Source organism: Babylonia areolata, chromosome 5 (assembly GCF_041734735.1).
Source record: "Babylonia areolata isolate BAREFJ2019XMU chromosome 5, ASM4173473v1, whole genome shotgun sequence".
Classification (NCBI taxonomy): Eukaryota; Metazoa; Mollusca; class Gastropoda; order Neogastropoda; family Buccinidae; genus Babylonia; species Babylonia areolata.
In genome coordinates this window covers 52,127,537-52,148,943 of record NC_134880.1, presented here as the reverse complement: position 1 = coordinate 52,148,943, position 21,407 = coordinate 52,127,537, and the positions used below count along the sequence as shown (strand labels likewise).

Below are 21,407 nucleotides of genomic sequence, written 5' to 3'. Positions count from 1 at the left end.
TGCAATATGATTACAGTACTGTGGTTTCAATATATTACTTTTTTTTCACGTTCAAAACAAAAACCAATCCACAAAATTTATCCATTTCATCACAGTTATCAATATGGCGGAGACGCTCAGCCCATTCGTCTACTGGGGACAAACGAGCGATATTATTTCCCTGAAAATTGCTCTAAGAAACACAGAGGTTTGTCGGTTATTTGTACTGGATATGAATTATTAGATGGTTTGTTATATATTTCATTTGCCTGCACATTGAGCACTCATGCCCATAGTGTTTACACCGGTGCATCAGTGATCTAGGTGCATCGTCTGCTATGGAATTTTCTGGAGTTAACCATCTCTCTCTGTGTATGTCCGCGCATATGAGTGTATGTTACTAATAAAACAGTTTCGATGTACTCTTCTCACAGGTGATTAAATAACAGCCATCATATGACAAAAGCCAAAGACTGAAAAAGAAAGCCGATTCTTCCCCAAAACCGAGTATTCGAATCACTGGTTCATTTCACGCCATTCTGACGACAGATTCTTTGAAGTATTGATGCAAAGTTTACTCGTTTACGTACAATAATAATAATAATGAAATGACATTTGGTAAGCCAGCATAATGAAACAAAAGCCCTGGGTGTTTACAATGCAAAATGCAATGAAGTATGCATGCTAAAAACACATGAATACACCCGCACACACAAATCCTCCCGTTTCCAACTGCAACCCACAAACCCACACCCGCTCCACACAAGATGTACACACATACACACACACCGTACAAGTACATCTTGGCCATTCAAGCAATATGAGCATGTGTATGTTTAAACTTAGTAAAAATAGAAGTAAAAAATTAAATTTACAAAAAATTAAAGTGAAGACAAGGAGTTATATACTGATTTGAATGGCTGGAAATAATGAGTTTTCAAAAGGTTTTGAAAGAAGGGCAAGAAACAGCATTATGGACAGGAAACAGGAGTGAGTTCCATGCAGAGGAAGCCTGGAATGAGAAAGTGCGTTTTCCATATGATCTGGTTTTGTAGGAGGGAATTTTTAAGAGACCGGTCAGCACCTGATGACCAGAGCTGGCAAGATGGAGAGTAGTAATGCAGAAGCTCAAAAAAGTAAGGAGACATGCCAATCATAGATTTTAGCACAGGAGAGAGAGTTTGTACTCTATTCTTTTCTCAGTGTGTAACCAGTGGAGGGGATGAAGGAGAGGAGTGATATGAGTAGATTTGGGAGAACGGAAGATAAGTCCTGCAGCATGGTTTTGGACTCTCTGAAATCTGGATAACAAGTAGCTGGGGCGTCCAGTGATCAAAGAATTACAGTAGTCCAGCCTAGATAAGGCCAGGGAACAGACAAGGGTCTTTGTTACATCCTGAGACCAAAGGTGCCAAATACAGCTTACCCTACATAACTCCAAGTAACATCCCATCCAGTTTGCAAACTTTTTTAATTTCTTAATATTTTTTATCAGATCTTTCTTATAATATAATTGCATTCTTGATTTCTGATTCGGAATTTCTAGATTGATCAATTATATGGGTGTATGAATTTCGCTCACTCATCAAAACCAAAAAGAATATATCTTTTATAAGTATTTTCTTGTGTAATTTCAGGATTAGTGGATTATTAGTCTCAAGTTGACAGTTTTAGTTTCAAGGGGGTTACAGAGCATGCAGGTTGATTCATATGCACTACACCAGTGACCACATCTGCTGTACGAAAAATATATGTATAAAAATTTTTAAAAAGGCAGCTCATGCCTGACTCGTGTATGAATCTTATGCACTGATGAGCCTGTCCTAGGTTTGTGTAAAGCATTAATTCTTTCGCTGGTGACTGTAGTAGACTAGACAGTATGCTGCCATGTGCAACTTAAGTAATCATCAAGTGGTCATGTTAAAAGGACCGTTTATCACATTGTAACAAATAACAAAGCTTGACAGCTGCAGCCAGTTCTGTGCACAGTAGAACAAGGACAAACCTTCGTCACCTGAGCTAGTCTGAAGTGAACAAGTCCATTGTAGTGTTTTCACATGAATTGAATCCTGTGACTGAGAGCTTCGAGTCTAAAATGCTTGGCGCTGGGGAGCGTTTTTCACACACAATCCTGGCGGTGAAAGAGTTTAAAACATAAAAATAAAATAACATAAACAAAATAGACAAACAAATAAATACTTTGAAATGTAACTATAAGGAAGAGAAAGATTCATAGAAGACAAATGATTGAAATAAAATGAGGATGAAAATGGGCCTCTCTCAGAAAACATTTACGCACCGACACACATGCACACACTGACACAAGCATGCAAGTGCACACACACACACACACACACACTGCACGTGCAACAGTTTGCAGCCACATAGACACAAAGCCCAACTCTTTACCAACAAACTGAATCCTGGTCAAGAAGACTATTGAAGGTGTTGTGGTTAGGTGTGAATTGAACTCCGGACCAGTGTGTTGTGTAAGTGTGTAGGTGATGCATCTGCATTACACACACCCCTATATTTTTTTTTTTAAAGCAGATGTGGTATTATCTCTCTGGTATATGTATTAATCAGTCTGTACTTTTTAAATGCCTCATTGATTGAAACTGAAACTGTTCAAACTTAATGTAAACTGGCTGCTCCGGTGCTGAATTTATAAAACAAAACAAAACAAAACAAAAAACACTCTTTCCAATGCATAACATAATACAGTTTTCTGATTACAGTCATTTAGTAAATGGAGATTTGAAATAAAGAGATCAAATTTCAGTAGTAAGATATACAAGCATGGATGACTATTTTTAAAAACTATTTTCTTTGTTTTTATAAGAGTTGGACGTGGGTAGTAGCATGTATATAGTATACAAATTGTTTTGATTGATTTTATTGAATTATAATGACTGTAAATGTATCAGTTTTTCGTAGTGCTGAGGCAGTGTGGAAGACCAAAACAGTGCTAGTTCTGTATGGCCTCATAACATCATGCTTGTAGAAATACAGTCACCAAAATGAAACAAATTTTTGACAGTAGAAGTAAGTTGCAATGATGAAAAACACTTGCAGTGCAGCATACTGCATAGTTATAAGGTTTCTCATTTGAAAATGAAAACAATAAAACTCCAAAAGATTTTTAAATCAAAAACTTGTTATCATGTGAGCATTAGCAGGTGAGGTGAAAACATCAACATTGTATTATAATATATAAAAACCGGAAATACAGAGTTTGAACATGCTAGGGTAAACAGTATCAAACAATTATCACGATAATAACAAATACAAAAGTATAATATATAGTCTTGTGAATGAAAATTTGCAAATTACCTTTTTAGTGGTACTTTTCAGTGTTCTTTTCTCACCATTCAGCAGCAGAGAAAAAAAGGTGTATATTTTGTGGAGCTCATTTCTAGTTTTTGAAAACCTCCATCTGTTGCTGTTTTGTAGTTTTAATCATCAAAAACACACCAGATTTCAAAATTACAGCATGATCTTTCTGTTGTCATTGCTTTAGTATTTTGATTTTCATAAAATTCTGTACAACTACAGGGGCATCCGGGTCTTGTTTTGAGTCTTATTTATCATATTTCAAGCTGTTTACACATTTGCTGTAGACCAGTGATGTCAGCCGTAGAAAGCAAACTCAAATGAAGAACAAAAGGAAAATGAACAAAACAAGTAAAAAAACCTAAAAATAAAAAAAAACAAAAAAACAACTGAGTCAGATAAGTAAGTGAATATGTGAATGGATAAACAAACAGATAAATAAATTAATTAGGGGGTTTGAAAAAAAAAAGGGGGGGGGCACCAGATGATAGGAAAAAATGAAAGTGATTAGTTAAGGTGTGTGTCGGGGAAAAGTGGCGCTTGAAAGGTAAATATAAAACTGTGGTAGGAGAAATTGAAAGATGTGGGGGGAGGGGGGTTGGGGGGGGGGGGGGAATAGGAGGATGGAAGCCCCACAAAAAAAGGAAAAAAAGAAAGAAAAAAAATATGTGGGAGAAAAAGAGGAGGTTGTAGGTTTCACAAAAAAAACACACACACAACAACAACAAAAGATTATAAAAAGATATAAAAATGAAATAGAATTAATTGGGGCAAGTATTAGCTTAAGTGACTGAGAGAGTCGTCGTTTTCATCTGCAGGTTGGACAAAAGGTGCGACTTTTTTTTTTCTGCTGCTTTTGTCTGCTAAAACTAAAAGGCTCCAGACAAAATTATGGATGGGTATGCTTTTCAGGTAATACTCAACTGATGTTTTAACCCACATCTTCAGAATCTGCATCCTTTGGAATTTTAATGTCAACGTAGATAAATTTAGAATCAATGTCATGTATAAACATATAGCTCATTTTACTTCTTTCTTTTTCTTTCTTTCTTTTTCTCCCCAGTCTTACGCATTTTCCATTTTCCTGGTTTTAGAACTTTCAACTACAGGACACATTATGGTTTCCATTTTTTGGGAAGAGAACAGCTACTCATGACACTGTGTATCAAATTGTGTCTCTGCTGTGTCATGTTTGGATTACACTGTATAGAACATTTTCTGATCACATGATTGTTTTCAGGATGAAGAAGTGCAGCTGACGGAAGACAGTCTGTCATTTAGAGCCAGTGGAGATGGTGTCAAGGGAAACAACATGTACAGTGTACAGCTTTCTTTTTATCTGCCCATTGATCCGGAAGTAAGTCACTCCAGCTCAAAAGATTGGTTTTGCTTTTTGTGAAGTTGTGTGGTCAAACTATAAAGATGAAAATAGATCTGTCGAGCCAGAAGACACCATGTTGAAGTGGAGAGTTTACAATCAAGTTGTTTCAGGCAAGCAATGTAAACATTCTTAAGCTTCTTTTTTTTTCTTTTTTTCATTGAGCATTTCGGGGTTTTGTGTTAACACACAGGCAATTGGTTTTTGTGTGTGTTATCAATTTTATCCAAGAACAAGCTCTCATCTGGGTTCAGATCAATGGCAGGAATATATAACTTTAATGTTGTCTTTATGATCATTGGATATTTTCTTCTTTTAATGCTTTTTGATTAAAAAAGAATTCTTTGCTTCTGATATGTGTTTGATTATCAATCTTTATCTTTCATTTCATTTTGTATTAATACTATTATGTTTAAATAGAAAAGAAAAGAAATTTGAATAATAGTTGAAGTTTTGTGTATATGAAGCTACATATACATAGATAGGTAGATAGATATAGATATACACGTTTCTTTTCCCCAATCAACAGAACAGCCGGTACCGCAAGACGGACACGTGTGTGGAGTTCCAGATCAAGAAGACAGCAACAGAAACATGGCCACGGCTGACTGAAGCACGCATCAAACTGCCATGGCTGAAAATTGATTTTGACAAGTTCATGGTGGAAGGGGAGTCAGAGGAGGAGAACAATTCACAACAGGTACCTGACTGCTGTTTTCACTGATGGACACTGTGTGTGTGTGTGTGTGTGTGTGTGTGTGTGTGTGTGTGTGTGTGAGTTTGCTCTGAGTGTTTGCTGTGTGCGTGTACGTGTGTGTGTGTTCTGTGTATCTGGTATGTCTCTGTGTGCTTACCGGCTGCATGCATATCTTTTTTTTTTTTCTTCTTTTTTTTAACGTTTTTATTTAGAATTTTCCATTTTAACATTACAAAACATGCATCCACTTACACCCACACCCACAAAAAAAAAGGAAACTGGAGGAAAAATGATACAAGGATATATCAAGATTATCATAAAAGGAAATAATAGTAGAGTACACTGAATGAATTATCAAAAAAAAAAAAGAATTCATGTCTTTGTATTTTGTGTGTACATGTGTATGTGTTTGAATTCAAGCCATTGAAATGAGGTGTTATTGCAAATGACTAAACTTCAGATACTCTGATGACATTACCCAAGATCAGTATAGTGACTCTTGAATAGTTAATGACTCCTGCTGTTAAACAGATTGCAGGATTTCATGCGTGCTCAGGAGATGGAGGTGTTATTTGTTTTTGTGTTTCTTCAGTGTCCATTGTCTTCATTTTATTTTTAGAGGCTGTGCAAAAAGCAGTATGCACATGTAGATTTGTTTTGTTGGGTTTTTTTAACATAAATCTAAGAGGGCCGTAACACTTGGTATACAGCTTTATTAATTATCAAAAATCATTAAAAGTAAACCATTTATAATAGCTTTCTTTACAGGAGTTTGACCAGGACATGATAAAGAAGGTTACAGCGGAACTGGGAGACCCAGGCACAGCTAAATCTAGTGAGTAATTTGTTGCTTATTCTTTCGATATTGTGCCACTGATTTTTATTTCACTATTGTTTTCAAGCTGCTTAAACCCTTTCAGTGCCAGAGGATTTTGTTAAAAAGTGCTCTCCCCTTGCTAGGGAATTTTCAGGTTTCCGGGGTAATTAACTTAAAAACAAAACAAAAAAACTGTTGGAAATACATACAGTATAAAAGTAAACGTTTTGTGAAGGGAAATGAATGTGGATTTTAAATCTGGGCTCCCCCCCCCCCCCCCCCCCCCTAATTATTTTGAGTCTTGATAACTAATCAAGCATTTCAAAGTGAAGATAATAATTTTGATGCAGTAAAAATTATATCTAGCCAGCGGGACAAAGGGGAGGTTACCTACTTCCGGGAGGTTATCGGCCGTAGTTTCGTTTTCTCCACATGGGCGGATAGTAGTTTGCACAGGCAGGAATGTCAGACCCCTGCTGGAGTCTGCACTAGTTGGGTCACGGTAAGTATGTTATTTAAACGTAATTTTAGATAGAAAATTTCCTTTTCCACTCCACTGCATGGCCCCCAGAAAGAAAACAAAGTACAGCTGGAAGTGTCATGCTTAGTGGCTGATTATACGTGTAACAAAAATAAATAAATAAAGTGGCTTATAAGTTTATAATTGATTGTTAAGTCACAACACTTTTTTACATTTGTGTTGCAAATCCAGATGTTTGATTTGCACTGATACATTTCATTGTATCTTGTCCAGGCCCCACGGATTTCAAGTTAAACTACTTGGTGGCCTACAACCTGTTCCAGTTTGTGGGCTTTGCCTACATTTTCTTTGGGTTGATCATTTCCAACTTCAGAAAAGGTGTTGGTAAGTAGATGAAAGGGTCTTGGACTGGTGGTGACTGCTTCAGAGTATGAGCAATGAGCACATCCATATTCTCCAAAAATCGATACCTTACACCTTGCCTGCCAGTGATTGTTTTAAAAATTTATAACCCCTTTGTTTGTCATGAAAAAAAATCAGTGATTTCTTGTCATGACAAAAATATGCACCACTCTCTCCAACACAAAATTGTCTCCATGAAATTTTGTGTGATGGTCAGTTGGGACTTTTTTTTTCCCTGGGCCACATTTCCTGTAAAAGATTGTGGAAGACAGTAATATACACGTTTTAAAAATGTTAAAAATAAAACAGTAAAAAGGTATGAAATGTACAAATTTACGTAAACACACAACATGCAGAAATTCACCAAACCATTCTAAGCAGACAAATTTGACAGCTCAATGGCAACCAACCAGTGTTATACAAAGTAAAGTAAAGGACTGTCTGTTAATCTGTTTGTGACAGAGGCAAAGCACACAGCGTTTGAGATGGTGGGGACACTAGTAAAGGACTGTCTGCTGTCCTGTTGTTGACAGAGGCAAAGCACACAGTGTTTGAGATGGTGGGGACACTAGTAAAGGACTGTCTGCTGTCCTGTTGTTGACAGAGGCAAAGCACACAGTGTTTGAGATGGTGGGGACACTAGTAAAGGACTGTCTGCTGTCCTGTTCTTGACAGGCAAAGCACACAGCGTTTAAGATGGTGGGGACACTAGTAAAGGACTGTCTGCTGTCCTGTTGTTGACAGAGGCAAAGCACACAGCGTTTGAGACGGTGGGGACACTAGTAAAGGACTGTCTGCTGTCCTGTTGTTGACAGAGGCAATGCACACAGCGTTTAAGACAGTGGGGACACTAGTAAAGGACTGTCTGCTGTCCTGTTGTTGACAGAGGCAAAACACACAGCGTTTGAGACGGTGGGGACACTAGTAAAGGACTGTCTGCTGTCCTGTTGTTGACAGAGGCAAAGCACACAGCGTTTAAGATGGTGAGGACACTAGTAAAGGACTGTCTGCTGTCCTGTTGTTGACAGAGGCAAAGCACACAGCGTTTGAGACAGTGGGGACACAGCTGATGGTTTGCCAGGTGGCAGCCATTCTGGAGGCACTGCATCCCATGCTGGGGCTGGTCAGGACAGGTGTGGTGGCCCCTCTGGCCCAGGTAAGCATACCTGCTTGTTGTTGCTTGAAGTTGATCTTTTTTTCCCTTTTTTTTCCCATGCAGGGTGGTTTAGATATCTGCCATAATTATGTCAGTTTTTTTTTTTTTTTTAAGTACTTCAGTTTCTTCAGTTATTGAATACAATACAATGCAATGCGATGCAATGCAATGCAGTGCAATGCAATACAGTAGAATACAATACAATACAATATTGCTTTATTTCTACAATTATTGAATACAATACAATGTGCAATACAGTATCAATTTATTAATCCCTCACAGAGAAAACTTGTGTCTATTCAAACACACACCAAGAATCACATAACCGTCCATGATAAAAATGTACAGGATAAAACACATACATAAAAAAAGAGATATGAACAGCATTAAAAGATATATTACAATTTCTTTTTTTTTTCTTGTCTGGTCATTGATTTAACGTATATTCACTGACATTAACTTTTTTTTTTCTCGCTTATTTTGTGATGTGTGTTGCACTATGTCCCGATATTAATTTTTCTTTTCTTGCTTATTTTGTGATGGGTGTTTCATGCTATGTCCTGTTATTAACTTTTTTTTTCGCTTATTTTGTGATGTGTGTTGCACTATGTTTTGATATTAACTTTTCTTGCTAATTTTGTGATGTGTGTTGGATTATGTCCTGATGTTATCTTTTTCTTTTCTTGCTTAGCTTATTTCGTGATGTGTGTTGCACTGTGTCCTGATATTAACCTTTTCTTTTCTTGCTTATTTTGTGATGTGTTTTTGATACTTAGTCCTGATTAACTTTTCTTTTCTTGCTTACTTTGTGATGTGTATTTCATACTATGTCCTGATGATAACTTTTCATTTCTTGCTTATTTTGTGATGTGTTTCATACTAAGTCCTGATTAACTTTTCTGTTCTTGCTTATTTTTGGGATGTGTTTTTCATACAATGTCCTGATATTAACTTTTTTTCTTGCTTCATTTTGTGATGCGTACAGGTGCTGGGGAGAAACTTCATCCTCTTTGCGCTGATTCTGCAAGAGCCGCGGCTGCAGGAGCGGCCAGTGGTGTTCTACCTGTTTGTGGTGTGGTCGGGCATCGAGGTGGTTCGATACCCCTACTACATGCTGCAGAGCGCAGGCTGGGAACTGCGGGTGGTCACCTGGCTTCGCTACACCATCTGGATACCCCTCTACCCTCTGGGCATGCTTCTGGAAGGTACGGGGAAGGAAGTGGGGTGGGGGGCTGCAGGGCTGTGTTTGGGTGGCTTTGGGGTGGTTTGGTTCAGATATGTACTGATTATAGGTTTATTCTTTTTTTTTTTTTTTTCCATTAACTCACTCAGGACGACAAGTTTTCTCCCTTGTTTTTCCCAACAGACGGCCCATTTGTAAGGGTTTGGAAAAAAATTACAAAAAATATAAAATACTGTGTAAGAAAATGAAACTTTCAGAACTGGTTTATTACGTGTTGAGCTATTACATAAAAAAAAAAAAAATCAAATTTCTCATCTTATTTGTACAGTTTTGCCATATGTAGAAAATACTGCCAATTTTTCACCCTGAATCACCATACCCATGCTCGCTTTCTGCATTAAATTCGCTTTCTTCTTCGTCATCATCCACCTCTTCAATGTCCGACCCTTCAGTTTGTAGCATTTCAAGTACTTCGGCAACCCTAAAACATTGCCGTCACTGCCTTGTTCGCTTCACAACATTCTGAGAAGAGGCCGCTTTGCTAACAGGCTGGCACGCGAGCAGACGACCGGTCAGTGACTTTGTCAGCGTGTGTGTGAGACAGGCCACACATCCCAGACTAACCAATCATACTGTTCGATTGTGGAGTGGCACTCTGCTTGGCTAATCACAAAATCACGTGTACAGCGCATGATGGAATTTGACTTTTGGAGAATGCTATTCCATTCCTTCGTCCGGAAAGAGTTAATTAGTGTGTTTATTTCTCTGATTGAAATTTGTTGTTTCTGCATTAGTTTGTTAATTTATTCTAATTCTGTGGGTTTTTTTGTTGAAACAAATATGACTCGGGTGTTTTGTTGAGCTTTACGCAAGCACCTGTGTTTCATTTCCGGCCTTCCCTCCTTGTGGAATTAGTACACTCTTACACATATTTGGCCTTATTCATTCAGTATGCTGAGAATGGGCTGAAACAGCATGTACTGTTTTCTCCTTTTCAGCTGGTTTTTTTTTGTGTGTGTGCCACATGTTTTTATTTGTTTGTTTCTTTGTATACACCAGTGTGTGTGTTAGCTGATTTATTCATTTGTTTGCATGAATATTTGGTTTCATATATGAATACACTGATGTGTTTGCTGGTTTATTTGGTTTTATTTGGTTTTTTTGCACAAACGTTTGTTCCATGTGTGCATATACTGTTGTTTGTGTATATTGGTTTATTTGTTTGCACAAACCTTTGGTTCCATGTGTGAATACACTTATGTAAGTGTTTCCTGGTTGATTTATCTCTTTGCAAAAATGTTTGATTCATTCTCTGTGTGTTTTCACCGACATAAGAGAACCCTTTTTGTGTTTGTGCATGTACTGTTTTATCTCTTTGCACAAATGTTTGATTCATTCTCTGTGTTTTCACTGACATAAGAGAACCCTTTTTGTGTTTGTGCATGTACTGTTTTATCTCTTTGCATATATGTTTGATTCATTCTCTGTGTGTTTACACCGATATAGGAAAACCCATTTTGTGTTTGTTGTGCAGGTACCGTTGTGTTCATGGCTGTTCCTCTGTTTGAGGAGACTGGCTTCTTCAGCTTTTCCCTGCCTAATTCAGCCAACATGGCTTTCTACTTCCCCTACCTGCTCTCTGCATATCCTCTTATTTTAGCAGGGGGTGAGTATGTAATGAATTACTCTTTTTGTCACCACAGATTTCTCTATGTGAAATTTGGGCTGCTCTCCCCAGGGAGAGCGCATCGCTACACTGAGAGCGCCACCCTTTTTTTTTTCTTTTCTTTCTTTCTGCCTGCAATTTCATTTGTTTCCTTATTGAAGTGGATTTTTCTACAGAATTTTGCCACAACCCTTTTGTTGCTGTGGGTTCTTTTATGTGTGCTAAGTGCATGCTGCACATGGGACCTCGGTTTATCGTCTCATCCGAATGAATGTTGTATTATTGATTGCTATGCAATATCTTTGCCTTTTCTTTTCCATTGGCTCTACGTTTGTTTTGTGCCCACAGAGTTTGGTGGAGATAAGTATGTATATTGCTGGTTAGTGGTGTGTGTGTATTCAGAGCGGTCTCATTTTATTCATGTGTGGTATTCCTTTTTCTTCGTTCTGTATTGATAGAATGATGTTTTGCAGATCCAGTGCTTGTTGGCCTTCTGAAGCCTTCTACCTGAGAGCAAAACATTGCTGATGGTTATGAGACAAAATCTGACTTTGTGTCAGTTTTTGTTTCCTTGACATAACGATGTTGATGTCTCAAGTGTCTCTTGATATTGCCTTGACATAGTGTTACACGATGTTGACTTGGCATTTTGTAACTCATGATGCCTTGACATAGTTTTACATGACTTGACATACTGTTAAATGATATTGCCATGACACAGTGTTGCATGTTACTTCAAGGCTTGACATGTTGCCTTGAGGCTTGACATGGTGTTACATGTTGTTACATTGTGGTTTGCCATAGGGTTATGTGATGATACCTTGACATGTTGCCTCGAGGCTTGACAGAGTGTTACATGATGTTACCATGTTGCTTGGCATCGTGTTACATGATGTTACCTTGACATAGTGTTACTTGATGTTACCTCAAGGCTTGACATAGTATTATGTGATGTTGCCGTGAGGCCTGACAGTGTTATGTGATGTTGTCTTGATGATTGGCATAGTGTTACATGATGTTACCTTGTGGCTTAGCATTGTGTTACAGGATGTTACCTTGACATAGTGCTACGTGATGTTACCTCAAGGCTTGACAGAATGTTACGTGATATTGCCTCAAGGCTTGACAGAGTGTTACGTGGTATTGCCTCGAGGCTTGACAGAGTGTTACGTGGTATTGCCTCGAGGCTTTACAGAATGTTATGTGATATTGCCTCAAGGCTTGACAGAGTGCTGCGTGATGTTACCTCAAGGCTTTACAGAATGTTATGTGATATTGCCTCAAGGCTTGACAGAGTGCTGCGTGATGTTACCTCAAGGCTTGACAGAATGTTACGTGATGTTACCTCAAGGCTTGACAGAGTGTTACGTGATATTACCTCAAGGCTTGACAGAGTGTTATGTGATATTGCCTCAAGGCTTGACAGAGTGCTGCGTGATGTTACCTCAAGGCTTGACAGAATGTTATGTGATATTGCCTCAAGGCTTGACAGAGTGCTGCGTGATGTTACCTCAAGGCTTGACAGAGTGTTACGTGATATTACCTCAAGGCTTGACAGTGTTATATGATATTGCCTCAAGGCTTGACAGTGTTATATGATATTGCCTCAAGGCTTTACAGAATGTTATATGATATTGCCTCAAGGCTTGACAGAATGTTATGTGATATTGCCTCAAGGCTTGACAGAATGTTATTATGACGGGCGCAATAGCCAAGTGGTTAAAGCATTGGACTGTCAATCTGAGGGTCCCGGGTTTGAATCACGGTGACGGCGCCTGGTGGGTAAAGGGTGGAGATTTTTACGATCTCCCAGGTCAACATATGTGCAGACCTGCTAGTGCCTGAACCCCCTTCGTGTGTATATGCAAGCAGAAGATCAAATGCGCACGTTAAAGCTCCTGTAATCCATGTCAGCATTCGGTGGGTTATGGAAACAAGAACATACCCAGCATGCACACCCCCGAAAACGGAGTATGGCTGCCTACATGGCGGGGTAAAAACGGTCATACACGTAAAAGCCCACTCGTGTGCATACGAGTGAACTCAGAAGAAGAAGAAGACAGAATGTTATGTGATATTGCCTCGAGGCTTGACAGAGATGTGATATTGCCTCAAGGCTTGACAGAATGTTATGTGATATTGCCTCGAGGCTTGACAGAATGTTATGTGATATTGCATCAAGGCTTGACAGAGTGCTACGTGATATTGTCTTGAAGCTTGACATAGTGTTATGTGATTTTGCCTTGACTTTAGTGTTATGCGCTGTTACCTTGACATGTGTTGCATGACGTTACCTTGGTGCCTTGACATAGCATTATGCGGTGTTGCATTAAACTTTTACATAGTGTTACAAGGTGGCAGAATGGTTAAGACGCATATTTGCCAATATAGTGTCCATGAGAATCTGGGTTTGAATCCCACTCTTGCCTTTTCTACCAAGACTGGAAAAACAAACTGAGCATCTGATCATTTGGATTAGACCATAAACCAATGTCCTGTGTGCAGCATGCTCTTGGCACACTGAAAAAGAACCCATTGCAACAAAAATATCGTTCTCTAGCAGAATGCTGTAAAATAATCCACTCTGATTGGTACACAGATATATATGCATGCACTCTAGGCCTGACAAGTGTGTTGGCTTATGCTGCTGTCAGGGATCTGTCTAGCAGATGTGGTGTGGCGTACATAGGTTTGTCCAAATGCAGTGATGTTTCCTTGAGAAACTGAAACTTGAAACTTTTACATCATTCTGCCTTGATATCATGTATGGTTAGTCTTCCTCAGATCCTACCATAGACATAGGCTGGAGAAATTATAAAGCTATTTCATGATTATATGTCCATCAATCATTTCTGCCTCTCACTCTTATATAACTAGAAGCCAGCACATAACATATATCCATCATACTTTCCCCCCTCTCTCTGTGATATGAGAAGTGTATGCATGAAATCAGTCTGTGATATGTTTCAAACCTGTTGCAGTGGGCTATTTGCTTCTGCGCCACATGTACCAGCAGAGGAAAAAGAAAGTGGGACCAGGACTGTTCGCTCCCAGAATACCGGCCAAGAAGACAAGATGATGGCCTGATGAAGTGCTGTCAGCTTCATAGCGCTCATCCATTGCAGCCATCTTTCATACGTCCCGTTTCAAAGGACCTTGGTGTATTTATTTTTGTGTGTGCAAATCAAACGTGTTCATGTGTGTCTGCGTCCAAGTGAAGAACGAGATGAGTGACTGACAGGAGAATAGAACAGCGGAGATAGTAGGTGAACAAGTCATTGACATTCTGTACTTTTCATGGTATGCTCGTTTTAGATAGATCAGACTGTTGCTGCCAGCCAGTTTCAGCAGCTGTTCTTTACACATGGTAAAAGGAGCAAATTTTGTTTGTGGATGACGTGTAGAACAACAACAACAAAAATTGTAATACATTTTTATTTGGTTTTAGTAGTTTGATGTTTTACAAAGCAATGAACTTGGAGAGCAATAGAAAACATACAGACATAGCTCTTTACAAGGGTTGAGTTTGATTCTAACATGTATTCATCTTAAAATGGGAAGCAAACACATTGGAAAGAAAAAGAAATAAAGGAGAAAAGAAAAACAGGAAAAGGAAAAAAAACCACTTTCATAAGACCACTGGTAAACAGACTGGTAGACCAAGTTGACAGACAAATTGTACATACATTGGATATTATAATGTTGTCATTCATTTGTTATATTTTGCAAAATATATCAAGGACCTCATTTGTTCATGGTAAATGAACATTTGCATCCATTTCTTGCATGACCACATGAAACAAATACCAAATACAAAACTGAACAATTACGGGTGATAGTTTTCATTGATCATAAAAGGTAACTAATCAGTTGTGATCAATAATTCATATGGCAACCATCTGGCAGAGAAAGTGGCATGGTGAAAGTTAATATGGGCATTATAATTTATATTCTTTGATTTTGTCATGAAGTTTTAATATATCAGAAAACTTGTGGAAGGCTGTCAATTTTACTTTAATGCAAATAGTATTTTGCAAACAGTATAATAAAACATCCACTATATTGTGTGCATGGATAAAGCAAGATTTCCAGTCGTGATAAGAGTTTGAAACAGAGTGAACAGTTCATGTGTCTTTTGTTCTCCACAGTAAGATCATATTTTAAATTCATTCATTTACAGCAGAATTTATTTCCAGCACAAGTCTGGAAATATAATATTTTTCTTTGAAGCATACATGTAGAAATGATTGGCCATTATTGTCCAAAAACTCTGCAAGACATACACATCATGGTCACTGAATAATCTGGATATGATGTATTTTGTCCCAATGAGCACACCATTGTAAAATCACAATGGCTCAGCAAACAGTTCCACTGAATGTTGGGGTTTAAATTTATAGCAAACGTCATAAATTTTAAGTATATTTGTCCATAATTGGTTATAAATTTTGAGACCATATTTATCAAAGAGTGGCCACAGGAGAAGTTACATTGCAGCAGATGCTTCCACCTGTTGTTTAACTTTCAGCTTTGTGAATCCAATAGAGCTTCAAAGATAAGAATTTTTTGTTTTTTGAATACATATTTATGGGCAATTTTACAACTAATTTTATCTGGTTTCTTATTCAAAATAAAATTGTAACAAATGTGTTGACATGCATAAAAAGATACATCTTGTGGGTCTTGCAAAAGGAAAAATAAAATCAAAGTGTTTTCAAACATACACTGCTCTTGCCATTCATCAAATGTGCATCGCAAATGCAGAATGTCACCGTATTGTCCTAGTTCTGGGAAACAACAAGAATACATTGGAATCCCACCTTTGTTTCAGTACCATCTAGTCTGACTCCATGGACACTGTTTTCCTATAATGTGCAGTGACAGTGGTGGTTTGTGTCTGCTTTGTCATAAATTGTCAGGTTTTCCTTGTCTGGTGTGAAATCTGTTGAAGGCAAGAAAACCACTCCCTAAAAGTGTGCACTGGTTTAGTCCCTTTGACTAGACAGCTGCACCCATCTAACCTGCTGAAGCTGTGTCTGACTGGTCTAATGCTATGGTCTAGTCATGAACAGGATATTCTAAAACACATCTTCAGACCTCAACAGGCTGTGTCTGTTAAACCTTTATTGTGTACATTTTGTTAATTTATTCTGTGACCTTTGATCATTTGTCACTATATACAAGGGTTTTCTGACATTGCATTGCATTGCCGCATTGCATTATTTTTCATAGAAGTGTGTGAAACAGACATGAAAGATTTTGAATATGAAAGGGACTGACATTTTCCAGTTACTGGTTAGTCAGGTAAAATATTTTGCTGCAGGTTCTCAGGAGGATTTGTGTGTGTGTGTGTGTTTCTGTGATACCTGCTCAGTTCGAGTTCATCAGTTGTATAATTGAGTAACAGAAAAACTTGCTCAGCCTCCTATCACATATAGGAGATGATCATCCGAGTTCCAGATATTTTGATTGATTCAAGCCATATTTGTGAAGTTTTATTTATTATGTATTTTCAAACTTTTGCAGTTTGTGAGTCCCTCAGTTAGCAAGTGTTGAGATGTCTTGATGTTGTGGTCTGTTGTTTTAATCTTCGACAATATCAAAAATACTGCGGGAATGAAACTTATCCCGCTAGTATATACATGTGTTCTTTTCAGCAGTGAATGGATACGTCTGATATTTTTGCTCATGATTAGCTGTCCTTAAATGATGTTCCTGTAATTTTGAGAACACCTGCACACATTTTTAGTCAAAGTTCAGTCCGTGATTTGACCCACAGACTTGGTCATGCATTTGTGTGTGTGCAAGTGTCTATGTATTTTACATCTTTATTACCCGGTTATGGAAATTAAGAATATGCACACAAAACTTTTGAGAAGCATTCCAAATCCTTTAAAACTGAAAAAAAAAACATACCTACCACCTGAATACTTCAAGCATACAGTATGTAAAATAAGCATATAAACCAGACATGAAATAATGTTTGCATTTAGAGCCTTACTTTCAGCCATACTTCCAAGCAATTCCACAGTGGAAATGTGATGGAAATATGACTGGCAGAACACACACACACACACACACACACACACACACACACACACACACAATATCTGTCAACATCCAGATCTCCAATTTGGAGGAGTGTAATTTTGGGATGGGATGGGGAAATTGTGTATAGGTGGTTTGATAATTTCTGATTTTACCAGTCAACTTTGTTTCATTTTTTTAATTTTGCTCTGTCAGTCTGTGCTGTTTCATTTCGTTTTCCGTCATTTTCTGTTGCGACATATATAATTTCTTTGTGATTCCTTGATCTCACTGTTCTAAATACTGCTTGAAAAGAGTTGCATCAACTGCTGGAATGCAGCCTGGCTGTTGACATGTTTTTACACACACACACACACACACACACACACACACAGCCTGGCTGTTGACATGTTTTTACACACACACACACACACACACCTCTGCAGACACATGGAAAATAAATGGATGGATAGAAGGCACAAATATCGATCTAACCTCCTAGAATCTGACAGTTTTCAGATTTGATGAATATTTCCAACTAACAGTTTCATGAATAGATAAATCTTGATTATCATATTGACAGGTTTCTGAGTAGATAAATCTTGATTACTGTATTAGTATTTTCAGTATTTATCATGTTTTTTATTTCAGGAAATACTTGGCAGACATTGTTGAGCTTCCACTTTTTATTTGTGATCAAAAGTCTGAATTTGATTTGATGAATAGGGTCAGGCAAAATCAGAAATCCTTTGCCATGAACTGGACATTGACTGCAACTCCACAGATTTTGTATTAATAAATTCAGCATTGGTAACATTGACTGTAACTTTCTTTGTCGCATGGGCAGTTAGTGTGTGGTAATTTTGTTAAAACTTGCAGTTTTCAAACCTTTGGTCTTTCTTTCCTTTTCTGTTTTTTTTCTTTTCATCTCTCTCTCTCTATATATATATATGTATATATATTTATATTGTATTTGTATTTTGTATTTCTTTTTATCACAACAGATTTCTCTGTGTGAAATTCAGGTTGCTTTCCCCAGGGAGAGCGCGTCGCTACACTGCAGCGCCACCCATCTTTTTGTATTTTTTCCTACGTGCAGTTTTATTTGTTTTTCCTATCGAAGTGGGTTTTTCTTCAGAATTTTGCCAGGAACAACAACCCTTTTGTTGTTGTGGGTTCTTTTATGTGCACTAAGTGCATGCAGCACACGGGACCTCGGTTTATTGTCTCATCCGAATGACTATATATATATATATATATATATATTCATTTGAATGAACTCAGATGTAAATCTTAAAATGTGATATATGAGAAGTTACAATTCTGTTAAATTGTGTTGATTTACAAAAGGATTTCATCTGAAATGGTCAGACCTGATTTTAACACACAAAAACATGAATTTCAGACAGTAAAGATAAGTTATAATATGGTTAAGTTTGAAATAGCCTGTCCATCAAATGTACACAAAACAGTAAACATTCTGACAGTAAAGATGATTTTTCACAGAAAAAAAAATTTGAATTGTTAAAAATACCAAGTTCTTAGCAATTTAGTTAGAAATCATTGATAGAAATTTTGCAGAATCACCCCCTCCCCTGCCCCCCCTCCGCCCCCATCCCCCCCTTCACCCCCCCCCCCCCCCCACACACACACACACACGCACACACACACACTTACAGAGAGGGGTTAGTTAGCATAGTCATGCATCATATTTGAGACAGGATAGCTTCTTTTTTTTTTAGCATGCCCCCAGAGAATTATTGGCATGGCAGAATCAAACAAACAGCGCCACAAAATAAAAAATAAATTTCCCCTCAGGCCTTCAAGACCAGAACTGAGGCCTGGCTGCGAGCCTCAGACTCGGAAAAGCTACAAGACCCTTTTTTTGTTTTTCGTTTTTGTTTTTCTGACTGATGCTCAATGAGGCCTGGTTCCCCCTAGGGCTTTATGGTCATACATAGGCATCAGTCTCCTAGAGCACACCCCCCATTGTGGATTGTTGCCCTGTACAGGGATTACCACAGGACTGTAGACAAGACAGGACAAGATCTGTAGGGCCGTGCACCCTGTTCCTGGCGAACTGCACAAAACCGTTGTGTCCGTTGGAGAGTAGAGATGAGCTGACAGGAATAATTATGTCCAGTTTGTATTACAGCTGACTGAGCTCTTGTCAGACATTACTCGTTGCAAGTGGCCATGAGACGAAGGTGTGGAAGGAAAACTGAACACAGAATGAAGCAGCAATATTGGCAATTAATCATAGGAGGAGAGGGGGTCCGGGGTGCTGGGGGGGGGGGGGGAGTACTTTTAACAGTCGGCGTATAACTGATTCATGCTTTGACTGCCAAGGAGATTAACTGAAACAAACCATCGATTATGTATTTCAAAACAAATAGCAACTTCGCAATGCTCTTTTGAAACCATTATTATATTTCATTGGTTTGTTGTTTTATTGTGCCTTAAATGAAAATAAAAGTAAGTCTGAACAACCACTGACATGCAGTCAGGTCACGTCTACAGAGAGACAGACAGACACTGGAAAGACAGAGACAGATCAGAACAGGTAACTTGTGATATTAGGGAAAAATCAGGCTGGGTATGTTTTTCTTATCTCTCCTTGCTATTCCAGAGAATGCAGGGTGCACGCGCGTGTACACACACACACACACATGTTCACACCGGCAGAGCTGTGTTTTCGCGGATCCTCGACAAAGCCCCTCAAGGTCAAGGTAGCCTGTGCTGGTGTCATCGCGTTGTCCATTGGTGGCGGTCTGGCTAACACAAAAAAAAAAAAAAATTAAATTCGTACATTTTATCACGAGCCGCCCGTGCAACACGCCTTGAGTGTTTCAGGTTTGTGAACTCAGTCGCACAAGCTCAGGGAGAAGAGACCGGTTTGAAAGAACCGGCGGAGTTGCATACAAGGAGGGCTTTGACATAAAATGTGATGTCGGACATGGTGCAGAAAAACAATTCAGGGGACTTCCTTCCGTAAAGTGATCACAGTTAGGACCTGACTATTCTGTCGCTGAATAAAAGGGGTCTGCGGAAGATACGTTCAGGTCTACATGGGTTTCTTTAAAAAAAAGAAAAGAAAAAAAGAAGGTATATTCTGGTATTTATATCCTGGAGACCATCGACACAAAGGTGTCGACTGAGCTGGCCTCCACAGATCTCTGGGGCAAGGCGTTCCAACCCCGGATGGTACGTGGGAGGAAACCAGCCTGCCTATATCTAGTTTTGCAGAAGATTTGCTCCAGCTGCTCAGTGTGGGTGCGTCTCTGCCGTGGTGGTGGTGATACCAGTTTTTCTTTCAGTGAATCCATGCTTACGTAATTATGCTTGATTTTATACAGCATGGTCGGTCTGGCTGTTTGGCGGCGTTGTTGCAGGGAGGACCATCCAAGGTCTTGTAGCATTGCTGATACACTCGAGGTGTTTCGGTAGCGTCACAGCACAAATCAGCAGTGTTAGCCAAGACCCCCACCAAGGGTCTCAGGCCATACAACAAATAAAAAAGATAGAATTCTCGACATTTTGGATGAAAACCAAAAAAATGATATAAACTGGATTTCGCTATTCTTCACATAGCCTCGTTATTTACAGTGTGAACTGTTCGTTTTTTTCTTTTTTTTTTTCACATGGTGAGGGAAATGTGTATAAGTCTTGTCTTCAGTCTGAAAAACAAGGAACTGTGCGTGTTCATAGCTCGTCATGCAAGGACAATATTCGAAATGGTATCCGTCGAAGAGGACGAAATGCACATGCTGACGTGGATTTTCAGATTGTTTGCCCACGGAAGGAAGGTAAGGTATGTTTCTTTATATACACTTGATTGCTGACTGATTGGCACTGGAGTGTTAGATACTTCAATTCGACACATAGCTGAAAATTAGCACATGGTGTTACAAAAATTCACCTGTCTCCAGCACGTCTGTAGCCTACGTGTAATTGGCAATGTTGTCAAAAACTGGCGGGTCTAATGGTAAGGTCGTTTCATCTGTGCACGAAAATTGTCGGCAAAATAGATCCCTGAATTCAGACCGCTAAAATAGGACTTTACCACCAAAAACGTACATCGGTGAATTTTTAGTACATTGAAATGCTCCTCACCCTCTATTCAGATCATAGATGTCTGGTCCCAGGTCCAGGGGAAATGAGTATCTTATGAATCGGATCATCAGGAACGGGGCGATTTCCCGTTGTACAAAAGGCCTCTTCCAGATCTCCAGATCCTAAAAGTTTCAGTTTACAGTTTAAAAGAGGTGCCAGACAAGGACTTATAGGT

At 38.7% G+C, this 21,407-nt stretch overlaps 1 protein-coding gene across 1 annotated transcript; it reads left to right on the top strand.

The window, feature by feature from the left end:
* The first annotated feature begins 102 nt into the window (after positions 1–102).
* Positions 103–17,939, top strand: LOC143282158 (very-long-chain (3R)-3-hydroxyacyl-CoA dehydratase-like). Its single transcript, XM_076587705.1, has 9 exons — positions 103–187; positions 4,553–4,669; positions 5,220–5,390; positions 6,156–6,222; positions 6,959–7,069; positions 8,116–8,243; positions 9,229–9,448; positions 10,961–11,092; positions 14,074–17,939. Exons 1-9 carry the CDS (start codon positions 104–106, stop codon positions 14,169–14,171), a joined length of 1,128 nt encoding a protein of 375 aa, XP_076443820.1. The 5' UTR covers position 103; the 3' UTR covers positions 14,172–17,939.
* Positions 17,940–21,407: the final 3,468 nt, after the last annotated feature.